General features: G+C 41.8%; 1 protein-coding gene across 2 annotated transcripts in view; it reads left to right on the top strand.

Moving 5' to 3' along the window:
* Window positions 1-22610, top strand: part of RCOR1 (REST corepressor 1) — a 172913-nt gene that overhangs the window by 114232 nt on the left and 36071 nt on the right. For both annotated transcript variants that reach the window (XM_081956201.1, XM_081956200.1), the window contains exons 4-6: window positions 8325-8377; window positions 12925-13086; window positions 15963-16081. In XM_081956201.1, the coding sequence (XP_081812327.1) occupies window positions 8325-8377; window positions 12925-13086; window positions 15963-16081 (334 nt within the window). The remainder of the gene's footprint in view (window positions 1-8324; window positions 8378-12924; window positions 13087-15962; window positions 16082-22610) is intronic.

Here is a 22610-nt window from a genome sequence, read left to right as displayed (position 1 = left end):
GACCGCTCCCACAACAGGACTTCATTTAGGGACAAAAGCAAGCAGCAGGGTACCTGCAGGTCCTTTAGAGGCGGGTTCTCCAACCACTCCTTTCGAAGAACCAAGTGACCGTCACCGGTCCCCTCCCATAGGGGTTGCCTGCAACTCTACACCGATCAGTGGGAGGTGACAACGACAGGAAATTGGGTTTTGAACACGATCCGTCACAGACTTACCCTGGACTTTCTGTCCTTACTTCCGCAGACATTCATCTGCTGTCCCCTTCCGAAATCTGCCCACAAACGACAACTGATGCGGGCAGAGATCAGGCATTTGCTGGACATAGTGGCCATCAAACAGGTACCACAGGGTCAGGAGGGCAAAGGATTTTACTCGATCCTCTTCCTCGTTCCCAAGGCCTCAGGAGGGGTAGAGCCATACTGGACCTCAAGAAACTCAACATCCATCTAGCGTACAAGTGCTTCAAGATGCAATCGCTCCAGACCATCTTGGGTTGCATCAGGCAGGGCGACTTCCTGACGTCAATCGACTGAAGGAGGCGTACCTGCACGTTCCCATTCATCCAGCGCATCGCACATTTCTGAGGTTCCAATTTGCAGACCAGCATTTCCAGTACAAGGCTCTACCCTTCGGACTCTCATCAGCCCCCAGGGCATTTACCAAGCTTCTGACCACTGTCGCTGCATGTCTTCATTCTCGTCCAGTGAGACTCATTTGTTATCTGTACGACAGCTTGCTGATGTCATCATCCAGGGAACAGGTGTGTCGGGATCTCAGCATCACCATCCGCACGCTTGAACAACATGGCTTTTCCGTAAATCTGGAGAAAATCCACCTGACGCCAATCTCCAGAGTCCAGCATCTGGGCACGGTGATCGACTCCAGAATATGCAAGGTGTTTCTCACATAAGAACAAGTGGACAGCATCACATCCCTCGTGTGTCAGATTCGGAGGTCCAGGTCAGCGCCTCTCGTCACGCTAGGCCAGCTGCTGGGGAAGTTGATCTCATGCATCGCAGTGGTTTCCTGGGCACGACTGCATGCACGGGAGCTTCAGTGGTTCCTGCTTCCGATTAAGCGACGCAAGGCCAGCAACTCCAAAAGGGTGGTGAGCATTCCTCCACCGGGATTCTGGTCGCTCAGATGGTGGCAGACAGCAGTGCTGAAGAAGGGGTCCCTCTTCAAGGAACCAGAGCACCTGGTCATTACAACAGATGCCACCTTGTACGGTTGGTGCGCCCACCTGCAGATGCATGTGACGCAGGGCAGATGGTCTCCAGCGGAGCTCGCCCACAACATAAATTGGCTGGAGCTCAGGGCCTCCAGACTAGCCCTGCGCCACTTCTGGCAGTTCATCGAAGGGTCTCATGTCCTCCTACTGACAGACAATAGCGCCACCAAGGCCTACGTCAATCACCAGGATGGAACTTGATCGAAGGCCCTGATGTCGGAGGCAAAAGCCCTGATTCGGAATAGAGGCTTCATCCGTCTCTGTTTCACCAACTGACACAGAGGTTCGGACTTCCAATGGTAGACCTTTTCTCCAGTCCCAAGAACACACACCTCCCCCGGTTCTTTTCAAGATTCCAATGCTCCGGCGCGGAAGGGACGGATGCTCTTCAATGCCGCTGGCCTCCCGGCCTGTTATACACATTTCCACCCCTCCCACTGACACCTCAGGTGATCAGGAAGATCTTGCTGGAGGGTGCCAAAGTACTGCTAGTCACCCCCCACTGGCCAAAGAGGTCCTGGTTCGCCGACGTTGTCCGCCTGTCAGTGACCAAGCACTGATGCATACCTCAGGGGCAAATCTCCCACACCCGGACCCTCAATGGCTTCAGTTAGCTGTTTGGCACTTGAGGCTGGACCTCCTGAGCTGGGACAGCTTCTCTGACAAGGTCATCCATACCATCAAGGCATCCAGGCGACCTTCTACCATGCTGATCTATGATGCGACTTGGGCTATCTTCTCCTCTTGGTGTCAGTCCCATCATATTTGGAAGGAGAGTTTTATAGTGAGTTCTCGCGGTTCCTGCTAACCAGGGCATTCCTTCTTCCCACCTTGGGACTATATAGCTTGGGTATGTCCCATGCTTAGACACTCCAAGCAGCACCTAGGAGAATGACCATTGGCGTACCTGAATGGTCGTTCTCTAGGCACTGCAGGAGTGTCCAACCCCGCCCTGAGGTCACCTACGGGTGCGTGAATTATCACCTCCATGGCATAGGCCTTACTCCTTACAGCATCCTTCTAAGTCTCATACCTTCTTTTTTTAAACTGAGCCTCTAAAGGGAGCAGGAGGCGTGGCTACACAAACTTTGAACTCAGTCCTTGGGCAGCAAGCTGAAGTTAACTCATGCTTGGACACTCCCGCAGCGCCTAGAGAACGACCATTCAGGTAAGCCAATGGTCATGCTACACCACGACTGCAACAATATGTAGTTGGACACATCCTCAAACTATTGAGTCTTTTTGATTTACAAAAATCTCACATTTTTGTAATGTATGAATGGTTTATTCTGCATTACTACAGGTGGGTGTACTACAGTATAGAGCAGTGATGGCAAACCTTTTAGGCACAGAGTGCCCAAACTGAAAGGCGTGCGCGCCAGAGTGCCTAAAACCCAACAACCAGCTGGCCAGCATGCATGCACGCCTCAGAAACCTGATTACCAGCTGGTTGAGCTGGGGTGATGGCACGCATCCCCACAGAGCGGACTCTGTGTGCCACCTCTGGCACATGTGCCATAGGTTCATCATCACAGGTCTAGAGTAAAATACCTATCCCTCCCAACCTCTTAAACAGGCGTCTCTTTCAGCTACATTTGTTGATCAATCTTAGGATGGCAATATCCTAAGGACATTCTTTCATCTGCAGATTTAAACATGTCCCAGAAGAGTTGGCTATCCCTTACCAATAGACCACTGGAAATGTCTAGTTCCTGTCGCTCCTGAAAAACAATGATGATGTAGGAAGTCCAGCTTGGCTCCATCTGTGAACAAGTAGCAGCAGGAAGCTCTGTTCTTTTTTTTTTTGCAATTTGGAAGAACACACAAAAGAAGATATGTCATGGCTCTATCCATCTACTAGGAAGTTAAGAGTTGTGAAGTTGTACTGAAGGCTAGAGTTATCCAATCAGATAAAGTAGCAAAATTATGAAATGTCTAGCATGCGTACCTGTATTTTTTTTCCTCCCTCTTCCTTTCCCCTATTATGCATGTTGTGTTTTTTTAAAACTGGAAATTTGACTGTTGAAACCATTATCATAATTTGTAGAGTGGTTAGTAATTCTTAGACATTAATGTTAACAGTTATCTCATTCTGGTATATGCATGGGGGAATAGAATTACAATATGGAGGGGAGGAGGAGCTTCCGAGGCAGATGGCGGCTGCCGTGTGAGCTCCGCAAAATTGCGGAGGGGTTTTCCATCTGGGAGAGGTGCTGCCGACCCCTAATGCTACTCTGAGGGTCATGCTTTGTCGACGACCACCCCCCGACTCTGCCCTGGCCAAGAGGGGTCGGGCAGGGCGTTTGGGGCGGTCAGCTGGCTAGCGGGAAGCTGAAACACCGAAGGACGCCGAGGACGCCGAGCGCGGATTAAACGTGATTGCGCTGAACGCTGAACGCCGTTTACCTCTTGCCAGCGCTTAGGCGGAGAATGGAGTGGAGAAGGAGTTGTGGAATTGTTTGCTTGGCTGTGGCTTCCCATCTGGCTAGTAAGAGCGCCAGATGTGGAGCGTGGAGCGCGGAGCTGAGTGTGGAGTGTGGAGTGTGGAGCTGAGCTGAGCGCCAGGCGGCTAGAGAAGAACGGAGAAGAACGGAGACACGAAGTGGGTGCTCGTTTGGCTGTGGTTGCCCGTCTGGCTGGTGAGAGCGTCAGACGTGGAGCATGGAGCGTGGAACGGATCATCTGGCACCAAACAGAGAACCGAGTGTGGGAGGCGAGAGGCGAGAAGCGCGGAGAGGCTGGAGAGACAGGAAGATGACGAGAAAGATGGCAAACATGTCGGTTTGTTGGCGTGCTGGCGTGTTGGCGTGTGGGTGTGCTAGCCGGGGCGTTGGTCAGAAACCTGGAGGACTGCCTCGTTGTGTGAGAGGCGAGAAGGGAGAAGGGGGAAGATCTGAACGAAGCAGCTAAAGGAGGGGTGAGCCGGTTAAAGTATCTCAGAGCAGAGCAGACACAACTAAATGGCAAACCTAGAACCTAGGTTTGAACCCTTGATACTATTATCGCATCTCTGACTTTGACTTTGTCGCTTGCTTTTAACATCTTTTTAAACATCTTTTTAAATATCTGCTTTTTAAACATCTTTTTTAACATCTGCTTTGCCGGCTCCTACACCATTTTGAAACCCTCCTGAATGAAACCCGGTTAGGCGATTAGCCCATTAACTCACCCTTTCATCTTGGGTCAGGAAAACCTTCTCGACAAACAAATGATTTTACATCTATTTCTTCAGCACCTGTTACCAACCAACTGTACCCCATGATTCCATTTCTATGTACACGAAGCCGGAATTACTGCGGCTGCGGGAATCCCCTTTCTCGCAGGTTTGGCCTCCAGCCCTTACGAGGGCCCACCTTGAGGATGGGTTTATTAACCCTGAGAGGTGGAGGAAGCGCAAATTAAGGGGTTTTTTAGTAAAATATTTTTTAAGAATTTGTAGGGACCCTGGGTTTGGGGGGTGGGAGGAGGGGGGGGGAACAGGTCAGGAGGGATGGTAGAGCCAGGCACCTAGGTGTGGTCGAAGGAGGAGGGAGCGGAGTGGGGGAGGAGAAGGAAGATAGCATTCCTGTGCAGGGCTCTTTGATACCAACGGTCGTGGGGAGGGGCAGGTGCGAGGACAGATCAAGAGCGCGTAGTCGGTTGGGAGACCGGGGTTTTTGGTCATACCCGGTCGTTTGTACCAACCCCTGCATACTAGGTGGTCAGGATCTACAGACCCAAGGCCTGAGACTGCTGTTATGCAATGCGAGGTCCGTTGTCAATAAGGCCCCCCTCATCCACGATCTAATTTTGGAGGGGGAGCCGGACCTCGCAGGAATAACTGAGACCTGGTTGGGCCACGAGGGAGGCTTACCCCTCGTGGAAATGTGCCCGCCGGGTTATCAAGCATTTCACCAGCCTCGGGCCCAGGGAAGGGGCGGTGGGGTAGCAGTGATTATCCGGGAAGACTTGGAGCCGAGAGAGTTCACGGTGCCGCAGACATCCGGGTGTGAGTCCCTTGTCGTGAGATGGGGCCCTGGGAGGCAGTTGGGCCTGCTGATAGTATACCTGGCTCCTCGCTATACATCAGCGGCCCTGCCTGAACTCCTCGAGCTGATCTCATCGGTGGCGGTTGAGACCCCCAAACTTTTAGTGATGGGGGACTTTAACCTGCCGTCGATGGGAGAAGCATCTGAGGGGGTTCGGGAGTTCATGGCTTCCATGACAGCCATGGACCTGACCCAATTAATTCAGGGCCCTACTCACGAGGGAGGCCACACGCTGGACCTTGTCTTTGTCTCTGGCCAGTGGACGAGTGATCTGGGAATAGGGGATCCAACTATTATTCCCCTGTCATGGTCAGATCACTCACTTCTCCGGCTTGACTTCCCTGGTGCTACCCCCCGCTGCGGGGAGGCGGAACCGGAAGGTATTAGATGGTTCCGCCCCAAGCGCCTGATGGAACCAGATAGGTTCCAGACGGAGCTTGGGCCACCTCCTGTGGACTTGACCCGCCCCCGAGTGGAGGACCTGGTAGACGCATGGAATAGTGCGACTACCGGGGCCCTAGACCGGGTGGCGCCTTTGCGGCCTCTCCTGCGGCGACGAACCACCCTGGCCCCTTGGTTCACCGAGGAGCTAAGGGTGATGAAACGCCACAAGAGACGCCTAGAGAGTCGTTGGAGATCCTCCCGTTCCGAATTTGACCGAGCACAGGGACGAGCCTATCTGAGGACGTACCTTGTGGCATTAAGAGCGGCCAAACGTCAACATTGCGCTGCTCTTATTGCGTCCGCAGATAACCGCCCTGCCGCCCTGTTTCGGGTGACTCGCTCCCTCTTGTCTGAGAGACCGCGGGAAGCCCCTTTACAGGGCAGAGCAGAGGAGTTTGGGAAATATCTACAGGACAAAGTCGCTCAAATCCGGATGGGATGGGCCCCTTTCAGTGGTCCAGTAGAGACGCCCGTGGCGAGTCTTGAGGGACCGCTTTGGGAGGAGTTTGACTCGGTTGCCATCGAGGATTTGGACAGGTTGCGTGGACGTCTGCGACCCACCACATGTTTATTGGACCCGTGTCCCTCCTGGCTTGTACTGGCATCCTGGGAGGTTACGCGCGACTGGCTCCTGGGCCTAGTGAATGCCTCGTTGGGTGAGGGGTCTCTACCGGCCGCCTTGAAAGAGGCGGTGGTGAGGCCCCTGCTCAAGAAGCCTTCCCTGGACCCAACGGACCTAGTCAATTATCGTCCAGTCTCAAACCTTCCTTTTTTAGCGAAGGTTGTAGAGAGTGTGGTGGTACAGCAGTTCCCACGTCACCTGGAGGAAAATGATTATCTAGACCTGCGCCAGTCCGGCTTCCGTCCCGGGCACAGCACGGAGACGGCCTTGGTCGCATTGGTTGATGATCTCTGGAGGGCCAGAGATAGGGGTTGTTCCTCTATCCTGGTCCTATTAGATCTCTCGGCGGCGTTCGATACCATCGACCATGGTATCTTGTTGCACCGGCTAGAGGGGTTGGGAGTCAGGGGCACCGTTTTACCGTGGTTTGGCTCCTACCTCTCTGACCGGACGCAACGTGTGTTGGCAGGGGAGCAGAGTTCGACCCGGAGGTCACTCACATGTGGAGTGCCACAGGGATCGGTGCTCTCGCCTCTCCTGTTCAACACATACATGAAACCGCTGGGCGAGATCATCCGTGGTTTTGGGGTGGGATATCATCTGTACGCTGATGATACTCAGCTATACATTTCCACCCCGAACCACCCCAATGAGGCCGTCGAAATGATGTCCCGGTGTTTGGAGGCCATACGGGTCTGGATGGATGGCAACCGACTAAAACTCAACCCTTCCAAGACGGAGTGGCTGTGGCTTCCGGCCCCCCGGTTCAACCAGGTGCTTCCATCTCTGGCCATTGGGGGCATGCAACTAGCCCCCATGGAACAGGTGCGCAATTTGGGCGTCCTCCTAGATGCCCGGCTGTCCATGGATGACCATGTAACAGCCGTGGCAAGGGGGGCGTTCCATCAGGTCCTCCTGATGCGCTAATTGCGCCCCTTATTGGACCGGGATGCCCTACGCACAGTCACCCATGCGCTAGTGACGTCTCGCCTGGACTACTGCAATGCTCTCTACATGGGGCTTCCCTTGAGATGCACTCGGAGACTACAGTTGGTCCAGAACGCGGCCGCGTGGGTGATTATGGGGAGGACTAGATACTCCCCTGTAACACCTCTCCTGCGCGAGCTGCACTGGCTTCCTGTGGTCTACCGAGTGCGTTTCAAGGTTTTGATTATGATCTTTAAAGCGCTTCATGGCTCAGGACCTAGTTACATGCAGGATCGCATCCTGCCCCACACATCCCTATGACCAATTCGCTCACACAGAGAGGGACTTCTCCGGGTGCCGTCCACCAAACAGTGTCGGGGGGCGACACCCAGGAGCAGAGCCTTCTCTGTGATGGGCCCAGCCCTGTGGAATGACCTCCCCCGTGACATCAGGATTATTTCCGATCTCCGCTCCTTCCGTGTACAGTTGAAGACCCACCTTTTTCAATTATCTGGCCTGGCTCAACCGTAATTTTTTCGTATTCCCCGACTGTCTTTTAAATTTTAAATTTTTATTGTATATTGGGTTTTATTATTGGGGTATGTTAATGGTTTTAATTGTCTAAATGTTGTAATTTATTACCTCCTCCGTACATGTATGTCTTTGTATATATGTATGTTTATGTGTTTGTACACACGTGTTATGTTTTATATGTTCTAGTGTACGCCGCCCCGAGTCCTGCCTGGAAAGGGAGCGGCTAATAAATTCAATATTATTATTATTATTATTATTATTATTATTATTATTATTATTATTATTATTATTATTATTATTATTATTATTATTATCATCTTTATAGCATCTTCAAACTGGAAACCCTTGGTTAACAAATTCTAAATAAGACAAGTTATAAGTTGACTTCAAGTATTTGATTTTGGAGCTATAGCCATAGTTTTTAAGCTTTCCAAAGATTTTATTATCTAAATGTAATTATTACCTTTACAATGTGATAAGCAATTTTTTTCTTTATAGATTTGTTTTTCTAATTTTTATTTTTATTTTCTCTTCTCAGTGGATGAATACATTGCTATTGCAAAAGAAAAACATGGGTACAACATGGAACAGGTAATAAACAGTTGGCAAATGTTTAAATGTGTTCTCTCCCCTTCTCCAGATGGGATAGAGGTGGTTTTTTTTTTTGACAACTTGGTTTATTATTTTCAGTAAATACAAAATATGATGTAAAAGAAAAGCAGAAGTAGCTATAGAGACTTTCAATATGTTGATTTTGGCTCTAGGTGATTTTTATTAACCATGTTACTGTATTTTTAGTGTGTGTGATATTTGCATATATAGAACTTCATGCAGTCATTTTAATTCTGCCTATTCAAAATGTCAAGCTGGATTCTTACACAGAAATCTTGATTAAAACATATATGCAGAAACTAAATGAGTTCTTCCGGGATAAAATAAAAGAGACAGCCAAAGACAAGGCCAGTTGTGCAGCAGAAGCTGAATGATGATTTTATGTCTAAACACAGACTCCTTATATTTATTTCTGAATAATAATAAAAAATATGCACCTCCCAGATAAATGCAGAGAATTATTCTAAATGGAATGTTCATTTTAGATTTCTTAAAAATGTCAAATTAGAATTTTTAATGCCTGCCTGATCAGAAGTAGCATGAAATAAACCACCTGATCAGATGTACAGTTGCAAGAAAAAGTATGTGAACCCCTTGGGATTACGTGGGGTTTTGCATGAATTGGTCATAAAATGTATTCTGAACTTCATCTAAGCACGACTGGCAAAATATGCTGTGGACAGATGAAACCAAAATTGAGTTGCTTGGGAAAAACACACAACACTATGTGTGGAGAAAAAAAGGCACAGCACACCAACATCAAAACCTCATCCCCACTGTAAACATGGCAGAGGGAGCATCATGGTTTGGGGCTGCTTTGCTGCCTCAGGGCCTAGACGGATTGTTGTCATTGATGGGAAAATGAATTCCAGAGTTTATCAAGACATTTTGCAGGAAAACGTACGACCATCTGTCTGCCAACTGAAGCTCCGCAGAGGATGGGTGATGCAACAGGACAATGACCCAAAGCATACAAGTAATTCAACAAAAAAATGGCTTCAACAGCACAGAATACGCCTTCTGGAGTGGCCCAGTCAGAGTCCTGACCTCAACCCGATTGAAATGCTGTGGCATGACCTTAAGAGAGAGATTCACACCAGACATCTGAAGAATATTGCTACACTGAAACCGTTTTGTGAAGAGGAGTGGTCCAAAATTGCTCCAGATCGTTGTGCAGGTCTGATCTGCAATTACAGGAAACGTTTGGTTGAGGTTATCGCTGCCAAAGGAGGGTCAACCAGTTATTAAGTCCAATGGTTCACATACTTTTTCCTCCCTGCACTGTGAATGTTTACATGTTATGTTCAATTAAACCATGGCAACATCTAATGTTTGTGTAGTATTATTTTCAGCAGACTATGTTTTTCTATTGTTGTGACTTAGATGAAGTTCAGAGCACATTTTATGACCAATTCATGCAAAACTCCACGTAATCCCAAGGGGTTCACATACTTTTTCTTGCAACTGTAGCATGAAATAAACAAAGCAATGGCTAGAGTTGTGATGGTGAACCTATGGCACGCATGCCCGAAGTCGCATGCAGAGCCATGTTGCCTGGCACACATGGCATTGCCTGTTCTTCATCTGGGTTTCTGGTACGCATGCATGCGCAACAATCATCTGACCTTTGTGCGTGCGGCAGTGCCGGAAACTGTAAGAGCTGGTCTACTGTTTTCCTGCGTGAGCATGCGTGCTGACCAGCTGATTGTTGCGCATGCATGCATGTCAGAAACCTGGAAGATTAGCTGGCTGGTGCGTATATGCGCACCAGAAACCAGAAGTTCATTTTCAGGGGTGTGCATGTGGCCTGGGGAGGTCCTCTTCCAAAAAAGTTGCCGAAAAGTTTCACCATCACTGGGCTAGAGTCACTTCTGAGGTTTGAAAATACTTTCTATAGAAAATTTCCAAAGAAGATTTCTTAACAGACCTAAACCTATTTATGTTGTGAGGGAGAATGAATAATCTTCTATTTCTTAAGCAGATCATGCCCTAGGTTTTAAGAACAGTCTTCATATGTTTGGAAACCAAGTGGGTTTCAGATGGAAGGAAAAGCTATTGCGTGCTTCTCTGCCCCGGGAACATTGTGTTGTTGAAAGGTGAAGGAAGAGCAAGCTGGCAGCCAGGCCCAAGTGTGCCCAATTACAGACCATCAATTTTGTGTTGCTCTAATGCCACACACTTTAAGTTATAGATAGTCCAACTCACCTATGACCTTACTTAAAGGAATGTACAGCTGTTATCAATCTCCTGCCCTTCTCTAATTTTCTTTTAATTAAAAAATAATGAATTGCATTCAGCAAACCGCCAGCCTAATGTTATATTTGCAGTAATGCATTCACTTAGAGCTCAGAAGAATTTCATTGACTTCAGAGATTGCAAAGACCCCACTGGATTTGCATTGTTTGGTTTGCCTTCTGTATGGGTGCTCTAGGATTGGCTCAACTCACCATATTCATGACTTTGTGAGAATGCCCATCATGTGTTCTCAACAGTCTAAATGAATCTCTAACACATAAAGGTTGGAAGTTTTTAGGCAATGCACTAATATACTTGGAGGTGCTTCTTTTTAGCCTTTTTGTTTTTCTTGCCAGCTGTTCTGTTTTCCTCACTCTGAGTTGGAGCTTATGTCTCATGTAGGAGTTCTAATGTGGGGTCAGGAAAGTACTGGGGTTTGTGTGTAAGAGTAGAATAACAAAATAGATGGTAAGGGAGGGTGAAAGATAATGGAAGGATCAACAGGTCAGTAGATGGACAAATGTGATACGTGTTATTGTTTATTTGTGGACTGACTGAGGGAACAGAAGTGAAGAGCATTTTCTCACATATTGACCTTAACATCTATCAACATGTGGTCCCCAAACACTTTCCACTAAAGCAACACAGCTCTTGGCTACAAAATGTTTGCTTGCCCCTGTGTCCCTCCAGACATAAAAGCAACAACTTTAATCAGTATGGTCAGTGGTAAGGCATATTGCAAGCTATAGTTGAACAAAAGTTGGTCCACTGTAGTATGTTTTCTGAGTCTGATACAATAACATATTATAATTCAGACAACACAGTTAAAAGAAATTAGCCTTAGATGAATCTGAATTCCTTTATTTTTCAACTTTTAAATCTGTCTAAAGAAAATGGAAGGAAAGGAAACATTATTGCTTTAAAAAATGTGTCACCCTATCCACGTCATTATGTTGTCATTGTTGAACATCTAGGGAGTTTCCATCTTGGCATTTTCTTAGCGTGATTTATTGCAAGTATTCTACATATAATTAGTCACCGGAAGGATCCTACCCTTTTCATATATCCAGTAAGGCATGCCTCATAGAACATGGAATTACAGGCCCTTTATTTGGGTCATTTTCCAGTGTTTCAAAAAGGACGGGCTTCTCAATAATCTTCCCTTCCCTTCATAACAAAATTGGTTTGGAGGACTGGGAAACTCCAATGGCAGAGTTATCATTTCACTTTGATGTATCTGTGTCAAAATTTTAAGGGTATCTGGATTTTCTATATGACTGCAGAAAGTAAGAATTGTTCAGCTAAATACTTTAGCTATTGATTGAAGTAGAAAATTTTACTTGAGTAAGCCTGAATGTCTGCTTAATTTTATTTAAATAAGTAGCCCCTTTTCATATAAATTCATTGATTTGCAGAATTAAATAGATTTGCAGAAACTGTTGTGCACTAAAATAGAGCTATCTTTTTGTGCTGCTCTGTACAGGAACTAACAGACTTTTGAAATTAGGTTAAAATTTAGAATGGAGTGGGGTTTCCAGGTATCCTTTATTCACACTTCTCAAAAATAGCCCGATGAAACAGAATAGTATTTCTCTTAATTAACTAGATAAAATAATATAGAACAAAAATATTTCTTGGTTAGTTTATGGATTAATTACTTTTTTTTGCAAAAGTGGTCATTCAGTCTCACAGAATATCCATTTTTCTTAAATTCAAATTGTAGGGGGCTATTTCATACACTACATTATACTATTAAGTTGCAGATTAACAACTAAGTGATGATGTCTACTTCTTTATCCGCTGTAGATTTAATGTTCCTAATCAGAATGATGTCAAAATGATGCAGTAATTTGCACCAGTGGCCTCAAGACATCGCACACACAAAAAGTCCATGGATACTCACCATACAATAATGCACTGGTGGAGGAGAAAGCATTCTTCACAGCATTCAGACCCTTTTGTGTTTTTTGCAGCATTTCTAGATTGAAGTGTTCTGTATTATTCATCACTTCAAAACAAAGCATTGTAATGTGCTTATAAAGAGTCCTACGTCTACAAATTCACAAGTGATATTAAGTGATAATCTCTGTGTTACTTCCTTCTTCACTGTAGTTTTCTTTGTATTAAGAATGTGGTGTGTGGCTGTTGTCGCAGAGAACAATTGGGAAGTATCTAAAACAGACCAGACCACTAAAACCTGTGCTATGATTGCCTATTTTAAATGTAAACATGCCATACTATTTTCCTTTAATTATGGGCTTTTCTTTTTGCTCCATCTTCCCCCATCACAGGCTCTTGGGATGCTGTTTTGGCACAAACATAACATCGAGAAATCTCTGGCAGATTTACCCAACTTCACCCCCTTCCCAGATGAATGGACAGTTGAAGACAAAGTATTGTTTGAACAAGCTTTCAGTTTCCATGGGAAAACTTTTCATCGAATTCAGCAAATGGTAAGGATCGTCAAGAGTATGAGATTGCAAGTGCAAAGGTCTTAAAAACAAATGAGGGAGTTAAAATATACTTTAATGATGAGCTTTTATTATCCAAATACATGTATCTTTCATGTTATCCTTGTTTATTATTTACAAAGTTCAGAATGCAAGCACCCAGTATTGATGATAGCCAGGAAAAAAAATGGGGCTGAGTGAATTTGGGAGATGATAATGTGGTATATTAGAAACTTCTCATTGTACACAATAAATAGTGTCTGCATATTAGCAATATAAAGGACCATTTCATTATCAATTTTTGTAGATCTTTAATAGAGGGCAAATAATGTCAAATTATTGTAAAATCAACAGTACGTGGAGAGTTTTGCAGTAATTGTCTGTCAAAAGATTCCATATTTTCAGAATATAGCGCCATATATGTTTGTATAGCTGAAAACCTTAGCAGCAGGCCGGATTAAGCAATTTTCTGAGATAAAACTCAGAAGGTGGTAGAAGTTTGAGATGTTTAAATATCAGTTTTACTTGCATTTAATCCTATCTTTATCATCTGAGTGACAGAAGCACTGAAAACATTCTCTTTCCTCCAGATCTCTTTTTATATGAAGATATTTAAAGAATAAACTGTTGTATATTGATAATCTCTGAAGTTTAAGGGGCACACTTGTAATTGCAAGCTGTTAATTGGATTAAATAACCACGTTTCCTCTTTTTGTGGCCAAGACATCTCATTTAGTACTCTACCTTTAAGGACTTTTTCCAGTTCTTCAAACCAGCAAATTGGTTTGTTCGGGGTTATTTAATGTTTTAAAGAGTTAAAGAATTGTGCTTCTGATATCCATAAAACAGTCTTATTCAAGACTAAGCTGTCCTTCTTTTGAGGATAATTTGATTTGAAACTCTGTGCATCTTTGGATTCCATGGTCTAAATTACCCCTTCCATCCCTGTGATTCTATGACATGACCTATGATTCTACTGCTGATTTGCCTTCTGATAGCATACAGCTAGTCCTTTAATAGGCAGGAAATAATCTTATGGCATAAAATATTTTTGTTATAAGAGTTAGGTCTATGTAGACTTTTTTTGGAAAGAAATGATGTTATTGGAAGAAAAGGAATGTCTTATGGCACTCCACTTAACACATTCCAAATAAAAATCCGATTTCTTGGTCACTAGAAAGAAAACTATTGCATACTGGATTACTCTTCTAGTATTTTTCTTTCCCAGTACAACTTTCTGGACAAGCAAGTAGTAATTGAATTCAGGCAGTCCTGCAAATCATGGTCTGGAAGATAAATGAAGTGGAAGCAGCAGATATTCTCTCTGAGACATGCCTTTACTTGCTTTTTATTGTTTAACAGTTACTTTTGTTTGTCATAATGTCTACATTTGCCTGAGGAAGCACATCAGCTCAGCGGTTAAGACACTGGGCTTTTTGGCTGAAAGCACGCCACGAAGTCATGATGGCCACATGACCGCCGAAATGTCTTTGGTTGGTGCTGGCTCAATAGCCTTGAAATGGGGATGAGCACCACCCACTATAGTCAGCATTGATTATCGGAGTAATATCCGCAGGGACTCCTTTACCTTTTTTTTTAACCTATATTTGTCATCAATACTTAGCACTGTATGTATTGGAAATGACTTAGGAGCCAAAATTCCTAGAATTGGAATGTGCAGAATGTCAAGTAGGCAATTGCCATGTCTCCCATCTATCAGGTGTAAAGCAAAGATGAAACATGAAAGAAAGAAGGACCAAAATTAAGGATGCATAAGATGAGACAGCAGTCTTACTGATCAGCTATTGTAGCAAAGTTTCAGATGATTCATGTCTTCAGAAGCTTCATCCTAGTTCTTTTATCCTGTGGGAATCTTGAGAGTTTGCATTTATGTACGTGTGCTTCTTGTTCAGCATCTACTACATGTAGTCCTCGACTTATGACCTCAATTGAGCCCCAAATTTCTGTTGCTAAGTGAGACATTTGTTAAGTGAGTTTTGCTCCATTTTGCAACATTTCTTGTCACAGTTGTTAAGTGAATTACTGCTGAGCTTAGTAACATGATTGTTAAGTGAATCTGGGTTCCCCATTGGCTTTGCTTGTCAGAAGGTCACAAAAGGGGATCACGTGATTCTGGGAAAGTCATAAATATGAGACAGTTGCCGAGTATCTGAATTTTGAATATGTGACCATGGGATGCCCAACAGTCATAAGTGTGAAAAACAGTAATAGTCACTTTTTTCAGTGCAAATTATAACTCTGAATCAGATGTAGGGTATTCAGCCAGTTCTGACCGGTTCTAGCGAACTGGTAGCAGAAATGTTGATTACTTCGGAGGACCGGAAAATACCATCTCTGGCTGGCCCTGCCCCCATCTATTCACTGCCTCCGGAGTCCCAGTTGATTGGAGTCCCAGCTGAGGTTTTCTTCTGTTGCCCTGCACAGGAGAACCAAGCTGGAAAGCAGGTTAGTGGGGTGGGGAGGGAATGGGAATTTTACAGTATCCTTGCCCTGGAGTGGGGAGGGAATCAGGATTTTGCAGTATCCTTCTGCTGTCACTCCCACCAAGCCAAGCCACACCCACAGAACCGGCAGTAAAAAAAATTAAATCCTACCACCACTATGAGTGGTCACTATAAATGAACTCTTATAAGTCGAGGACTATCTGTACCATATATTTTATTTTGTTATAGAATTCACACACAAAATGGTCTAGAATAAAAAATAAGCAGAGTTGCAGATGAATTCCCTGAAAGCTATAGGATGCTCTCTTTGAAATTGCCAGCTTCTGCTCATACTAGATCATAGCTCAGAAGCATCAGTATTGGGCACATTATCGCTATTTGTACTTTTGTCAATAGTTATTTTGTGTTCCCCAGCTTCCTGACAAATCAATAGCAAGCTTGGTAAAGTTTTACTACTCCTGGAAAAAGACAAGAACCAAAACAAGTGTCATGGATCGTCATGCACGAAAGCAAAAAAGAGAAAGGGAAGAAAGGTAAGCAGAGGCAATTGTGAACATGCACTTCACATTTAACTTTTGATGAAATATTGAAGGCTTTTATGCTCCATAGGCACAGAACTCCTGTTATCAATCAGATCACAGTCAAGTAGCTGATCTAATCTGACAGTTAGAGTGGAACATTGTTTTTAAAGATCCACATAATTCTAATGGTTATTTCCCATGAGTTTAATAATGTTCACTTTCTTTTGCATGAAGAATTAAAATATGGCAGCAACTTTTGAAGAATCTCTTTGAGGACTGCAGGCAAGGCTTTCAGGACCCGTTTGAAGTGATGGAACCATAATAAAATATAACAAAAATCTGTAAAACATATCATGTTGGCAGAAACTCACATCTTATATATTAAAACAAGATCACAAAGCATCCTTTCCGAGTGCATCTTCAAGACCAATGACTTAAATATGGTTAAACTTGCTGGAGAGATATTTGATGTAGTAGATAAAAGTCCACCAAAGTCTACTACACCAAACTGGTGCCCTCTAGGTCATGTGTGGATAGTAGGTTGGGGAAACATGGATTATGCTACAATAATTTTATTGTGCTTCTTTTTCTTTTTGTTCAAAGCTAACTCTTTGAAAATTAACACCCGGCAAGGCTATTTCGCTTTTCAGAACAGGCAAAAGAAAAGAGCTTGTAAACTGCTGACATTTTGGGTACAAATGCTACTTTGTTTGTCTCCATCAAATACTTTTTTAAAAAATGTCGAGCTTTATTTTGTAGCTTATTCCATTCTAGTGGTAAATAAGAATAGGTGTAATTACTGTATAAGAATGTGTCTAAGGTTCCATGTTTTATACAGTAATTGTACCTGTGCTATCATTTCCTGAAATAAACATAATTACCATGTCGACTTTAAAACTACTTAGAAATTTGGGAATATGTATTGGTTTTTATGATCATGTATACAGATGTTAGAAAGATACTCTTCTATAATTCACACTTGTGCTTAGCTTATTGTGGTAAGCAGTGTAACGCTGATACGTTTGTAGTTTTCCTGGTTGAACAAAGCACTAGCTGAATGGTTTGTATCCTAATTCATAGAAGCACATCACATATTTGATGTTCATATTCATGTTGATTGCAGAAACTATGTGCTTGAGTATGGTGCAGGAAGGATTTCTTGTTCTCCATTCCTTCCAAACAAAATGCAACAAAATATATTCCCTAAAGTCTTGTGTAGAACTGTTTTCAATAATACAAACAAATGAATAGTGCTTGTATAACATTATCCAGAACATTGATTCAATACCAGTTGGTATTGAATTGCCCATGTGGATTGTCAGCAGGTTTAACTCAACCAATTTATGGATTTTCTGATGGATGGAATCCTTGTTTTAAGGTTTGTTATGATTTTTCTCCATATTATTTTTTCCAGTCATGTGTTTTATTCCTGAGCCAAAAATGCTCTATACAAAAAGAGCTCTGTGAATTGTTGCTCAAACACCTTTATAGAGTATATTTAAGAGTCTTTAGTTAGTCTGATTAATTTAAGAAATGAACAAACTCCTTACTCTGCAATGTTTCTTTTTTTCCTTTGTATTAATGCATCCGTCAACTTGTATCTCCAATAAACAAATTCTTGTTCATCTAAACTATGATAATCAGCTTTGGAAGAAACCAGGTTATTAAAAAGTATTTTAAATGTTGGTTTAAGGCCCTAGATTGTTCTGGGAGTTGTTAGCCGCATGGGAAATTATGTTTAATTTGACTTCTGTATTTCATTTTATCTTCATTATGTATACCATGAAGAGAGGGAAGGGGAACTTTATTTGGGGGATTAAATATTAGGCATGATCAAGAACAGTCATAACCTTTTTAAAAATATATATCTTAAAATTTATCACAGGCAAAAGACTTAGTCCTTTGTATTTTTAATTCTGCGTAATAATTATACCAATGCCTTTTTCATGGCAATTGAAGGCTTGCATTATATAACCAAAATTTTGAATGGGAATCAACTTAATAAAACTTGATTGTCTCCTGTGGGATTTTTTTCTCCGTGTATTCTGCTCATTGTGTAGAATTAAATTAGTCTCATAAATTTAATTTGATTTACGAGCAATTTGATATAGGTTTGGTCTTAAAGAATCCATGAAGATCTGCCAGAACCTGGACTTTATATTAATATGTGTTCTCTCAGTGCAGGAATATTGATTCAAAGTACTCTGAGAGCTTGTTGCTATGGAGATGGTGATTCCATTTGTACAGTTTTGGGAAAGGGGCCAACCTGGCACATGTATGCTTGCATTCATAAACTACATAAACTGCAGGCTTAGGATGTACTTGGTTTGGTAATTGAAAGCCACATTCAGCACATGAGAAACAGCAAGTTATAAATATTTTAAACATTAAATAAGCTTGCAAGGAGGTCTGTTTCTGGTTTAATTTTTCGATAGCTGAAATTCATCAAACAAGCCAGTTTATCTGAAAACAAATATTGAAATTGGCACTGTTGTCCTTAAGATTGTAGTCTGTCATGTATGGTTGCTAATCACTGAAGGAAAAATCTGTATAGAATTGATAATTATACTGTTTCTTTTAATACTAATAAATGCATCTTCCTAGATCATTGAATTGACGCTTCCTTTTATCAGCAAGAATACCTAAAAATATCACAAAATAAGATTCCCATTAGGCAGGTCAGGACACATATTTTCTCAGATTACTAATATAAGAGTTAGAACACAAAGTAGAAGTGGGAAAGTAAGCCATTTGAGGATTTAAATTTTAATAGACTAAAATGCTTTGCATTTGCTAAAATATGGATGATAGTTAATCACCACGTTAAACTATTTTTAAAATTTTGAACAATTACCTCTTTTTGTAATTTCTTTAGACTTTTGGAACAGAATTGATATTCCTATTTTCAGTAATATGTTTTGTGTTTATTGGTTATATTTCTTTAAGGTTATTTGAATTGCCTCTCCATGAGAATTCTTGGGAGTTGAAGGTGTAACAGATGAATCCAGTGACATGTGGAGCTGAAAGTCTGTTGAATCCACTGCTCAATGCAGGGATCCTAGTTAAATTCTCTAGTATATGGCTTCCAGCACTGTCTTCCTCAGTAATTAGATCTATTATACAGCTGTTCATACCATTCAGAGTTTGACTTATAAATTAATATACATCTGCCTTGTATTTCTCATCAAACAATTATCCTGAGAAATAAGATACCTGGATAGTTTTATGTTGCATTTTATTATATTCAACTTCTTGTAAATTTAGAACTATGGTTCAAAAATACCAATTCCCCACTACCATATTCCCTGCTTACTAAGCTCATGGTTATTGGTTATCGTAGAGGAAAATGGCAGACTTACATAGTATTCTGTGCTTTCATAGATCAGCAGGCAAAGTTTATTCATTACTGCCCACGTGAGTCCAGTAGGACAAGACCCCCCAAAAAATTGCCCAGATTAAATTGCAGAATATGTTAGTTATAGCTATGGTCTTTAAACATAATCTGTAAACAATTCTGCAAATGCATGGTTAAATATACAAGTAGTCTAAATTAATCCAGACTGTACAAACAAAAGCACTTGTTTGTCTAACCCATTTTGTTGTATACATGATGTACAATGACAATAAAGGCTATACTGTAAATGGAATGTGCAGTTTTTGATTTTTACTTTATAGCCAGTCACTTCTCAGGTTCTTCAAGTTGCTCTTGAGGAGGCAACTTGGTCTGAAGAAAAAGGACTATTTATTTATCACATTTCTATACTGCCCCGTTACCCTTGCAATAGCAGCAGTTGATGAAATTTGCTGTTTGAAGGAATAGCTCTTCCCATGTATTTTGCAATTAAAAGTTAGGCCCATTTTTTAAAAAAAATAAATAAAAATGAATTGTTAAGTTAGTACAGTGATGAAGTAAGATAGGGAAAAGTGGTGTTAAATTGTTCATTTATGAAGGCTAATATTAGTTAAGTTTAACCTTTAACTATTTCCTTCTTAACCACTGCTGTATGAGTCATTACCGGTTTTCATATTGGACTGAAAACCTAAATAAGAGCTTTAAAAGAGCAGCAGTAAAAATTACAAATATTGTAGGTTGTGGAAGCAACTATAAAAGATTAATTGCAATAACTGTTAACATCATATAGACTTCTGCAAAATCTTTTTAATTTCATGGGTTGTTAGAAAGTTGTGCTTGTTCATTGAATCTGAACCTTACACATATATTACAAATAGAGCTGTTATATTTCTTATGCTTATGAATGCTCCCTTCAACAGTATATCTAGGATAGAAGTGCTGTCTCACAGATTATATATATATATATATATATATATATATATATATATATATATATATATATATATATATATATATATATATATATATATATATATATATATATATATATATATATATATATATATATATATATATATATATATATATATATATATATAATTTAATGCAAAATACAGTTCAGGATAAAAATTAAATTAACTTAGACAAGTGCTGCATCTTCCTCAGATTTTGAGGCATCCCTGAAAATGTTTAGTGTGTCAAATCTGAAAAGTTCACAATATAGCCATCTCTTTAATTGAAGCTGTTAGTGGATTGAAATAGTCAATTAATCATGTTAATCTCAATGTAATAATCAGCAAAAATTACCCAGACTGTCCATAAGAAATAATTTATTATTTTAAACAAAATTGTTAGTAAATTCTAGAGGTTTGGCTAGTTAGCTTGGTTGTGTATAACACTTATTATTTGTATTTTAAAGTTAAATTTGGTCCAATGGAAAACTCCTTTATATCAGATGACATTATTAGTCTTTTTAGCCCAGTGTTTGTCTGTTCTGATTCTTGAGTTAGGACACTGATAAACAAAAGTCAGGGATTATTTGATCTTGTAATGTTTCTCAACCATAGGAACCAGAAGATAATTTGCTTCTGGGAATTGAAGTGCACACACCTTCAAGTTCCCAAGGTTGAGAAACGCTGCTTCAAATCAAGATGCCAGGAATTATATCTGGAATGTGCTCACTAGATGATTCTGAACTTGAAAAGATACAAATGATTTTGAAGAAATTATTATTTACTTTAACTAAACTTATAGAGTTTGTTTCTTTCAATAAAAACAACTTCAAGATTTGATCAGTTTGGGCAAAAATGAGATTGTGCTTTTTGCCAAATTATATGAAAATTTTTTAGAATTGATTATTGTGTATAAACTTTCGCTTTATCAAGCATGAGATATAAGAAAATGATTATTCTCTTAAAATCAAGCAACAATGTTGCCAAGGACTTAAATCTTAAACTAATTATATTTGCTGTCTCTCTTGATTTTTGAATTGGCTCTGTCAATAGAATGTGTATTTTATTCCATCAACATCAATAGGAGCCCTGTGGGGTCTAGGAAAACTTGCCCGGGACAATTTGCCATGGCTAATTCGCTGCAGGACAACTTGCCATTGGACAAAAATTACATAATGTATAAAAAATGGTGAAATAGCATCATTAAAGAAAGGATGCAAAAGAAGGGACGGAATGTGAATGACCAACATTAAAATGATTTTAAAATTTATTTGAAATAAATTGTTGAATTGTCCTGCGACAAGTTTTCCCATAGCAAATTGGCTATGGTGAATTGCCCTGGGCTGAGTTGGCCACGGCAAACTGGCCATGGCAAGTTGTTAATGGCGAATTGGCAGTGATGATTTGGCCATGGTGAGTTGTCCCACTCGGCTTGGTGGCTCAGTGGTTTGACTGCATTATTGTAGGCTAACTCTGTCCATAGCCTGGAGTTCAATTCTGAAGAGTTCACTCAGTTTTCCATCCTTCCAAGGTTGGTAAAATGGGGGTCCAGGTTTTGGGGAGCAATATGCTGACATTGTAAACCATCCAAAGAATACTGTAAAGTACTATGGGGCGCTATATAAGTCTTAAGTTCTATTGCTATTGCTATTGCTATTGATAGAGTGAAGAGACAGGCTAAATGTCAGGGCAGCCTCCATCAGTAACCAAGAAAGAAACCACTCAACTCCATTTTCCAGAATTAAGAGTACTTTTACTGGTTATGAGTAGATAGCAGCTAGGCAAAGCAAGATCTGAGGCAAAAGCGTGCGTAATCATAGATATCAATATGTGACCCAACTCCCTCCCCCTGGTAACCCCATCCCCCAGTCCAATCCGCACACCCCACAGGTGTCATGTGGGTTGCATCTTCAAAAACTATCATCAGGTTGGTATGCTGGACAGTTGCCCTTGGCGGCAATTCCACTATCTGCAACATGCGCAGTAGATGGTGAGAAAAACACTCCCTTCTTCATTCACTCCTGTGCTGAAGCTTCCCCTCCCAAATACCATGTCATCCCCCCTCCCCGTTTCAATGGCAGCCGAAAGCAAGCAGCAAAGCAGAGGCTGACACTAACATTACTCTGTGTCAAGATTTAATTTTGCCTTTAAAAACACAACAATTTCATACATATTTGATCATATACTTTGGGGTTTTGTTTTTTTTTTCATTTTGGAAAGCAAGCAAAAGTATGTG

The sequence above is a fragment of the Natrix helvetica genome (genome assembly GCF_964273705.1).
Source record: "Natrix helvetica genome assembly, chromosome: 1".
NCBI classification, from domain to species: Eukaryota; Metazoa; Chordata; class Lepidosauria; order Squamata; family Natricidae; genus Natrix; species Natrix helvetica.
This window is presented reverse-complemented; position numbering and strand designations above follow the sequence as displayed.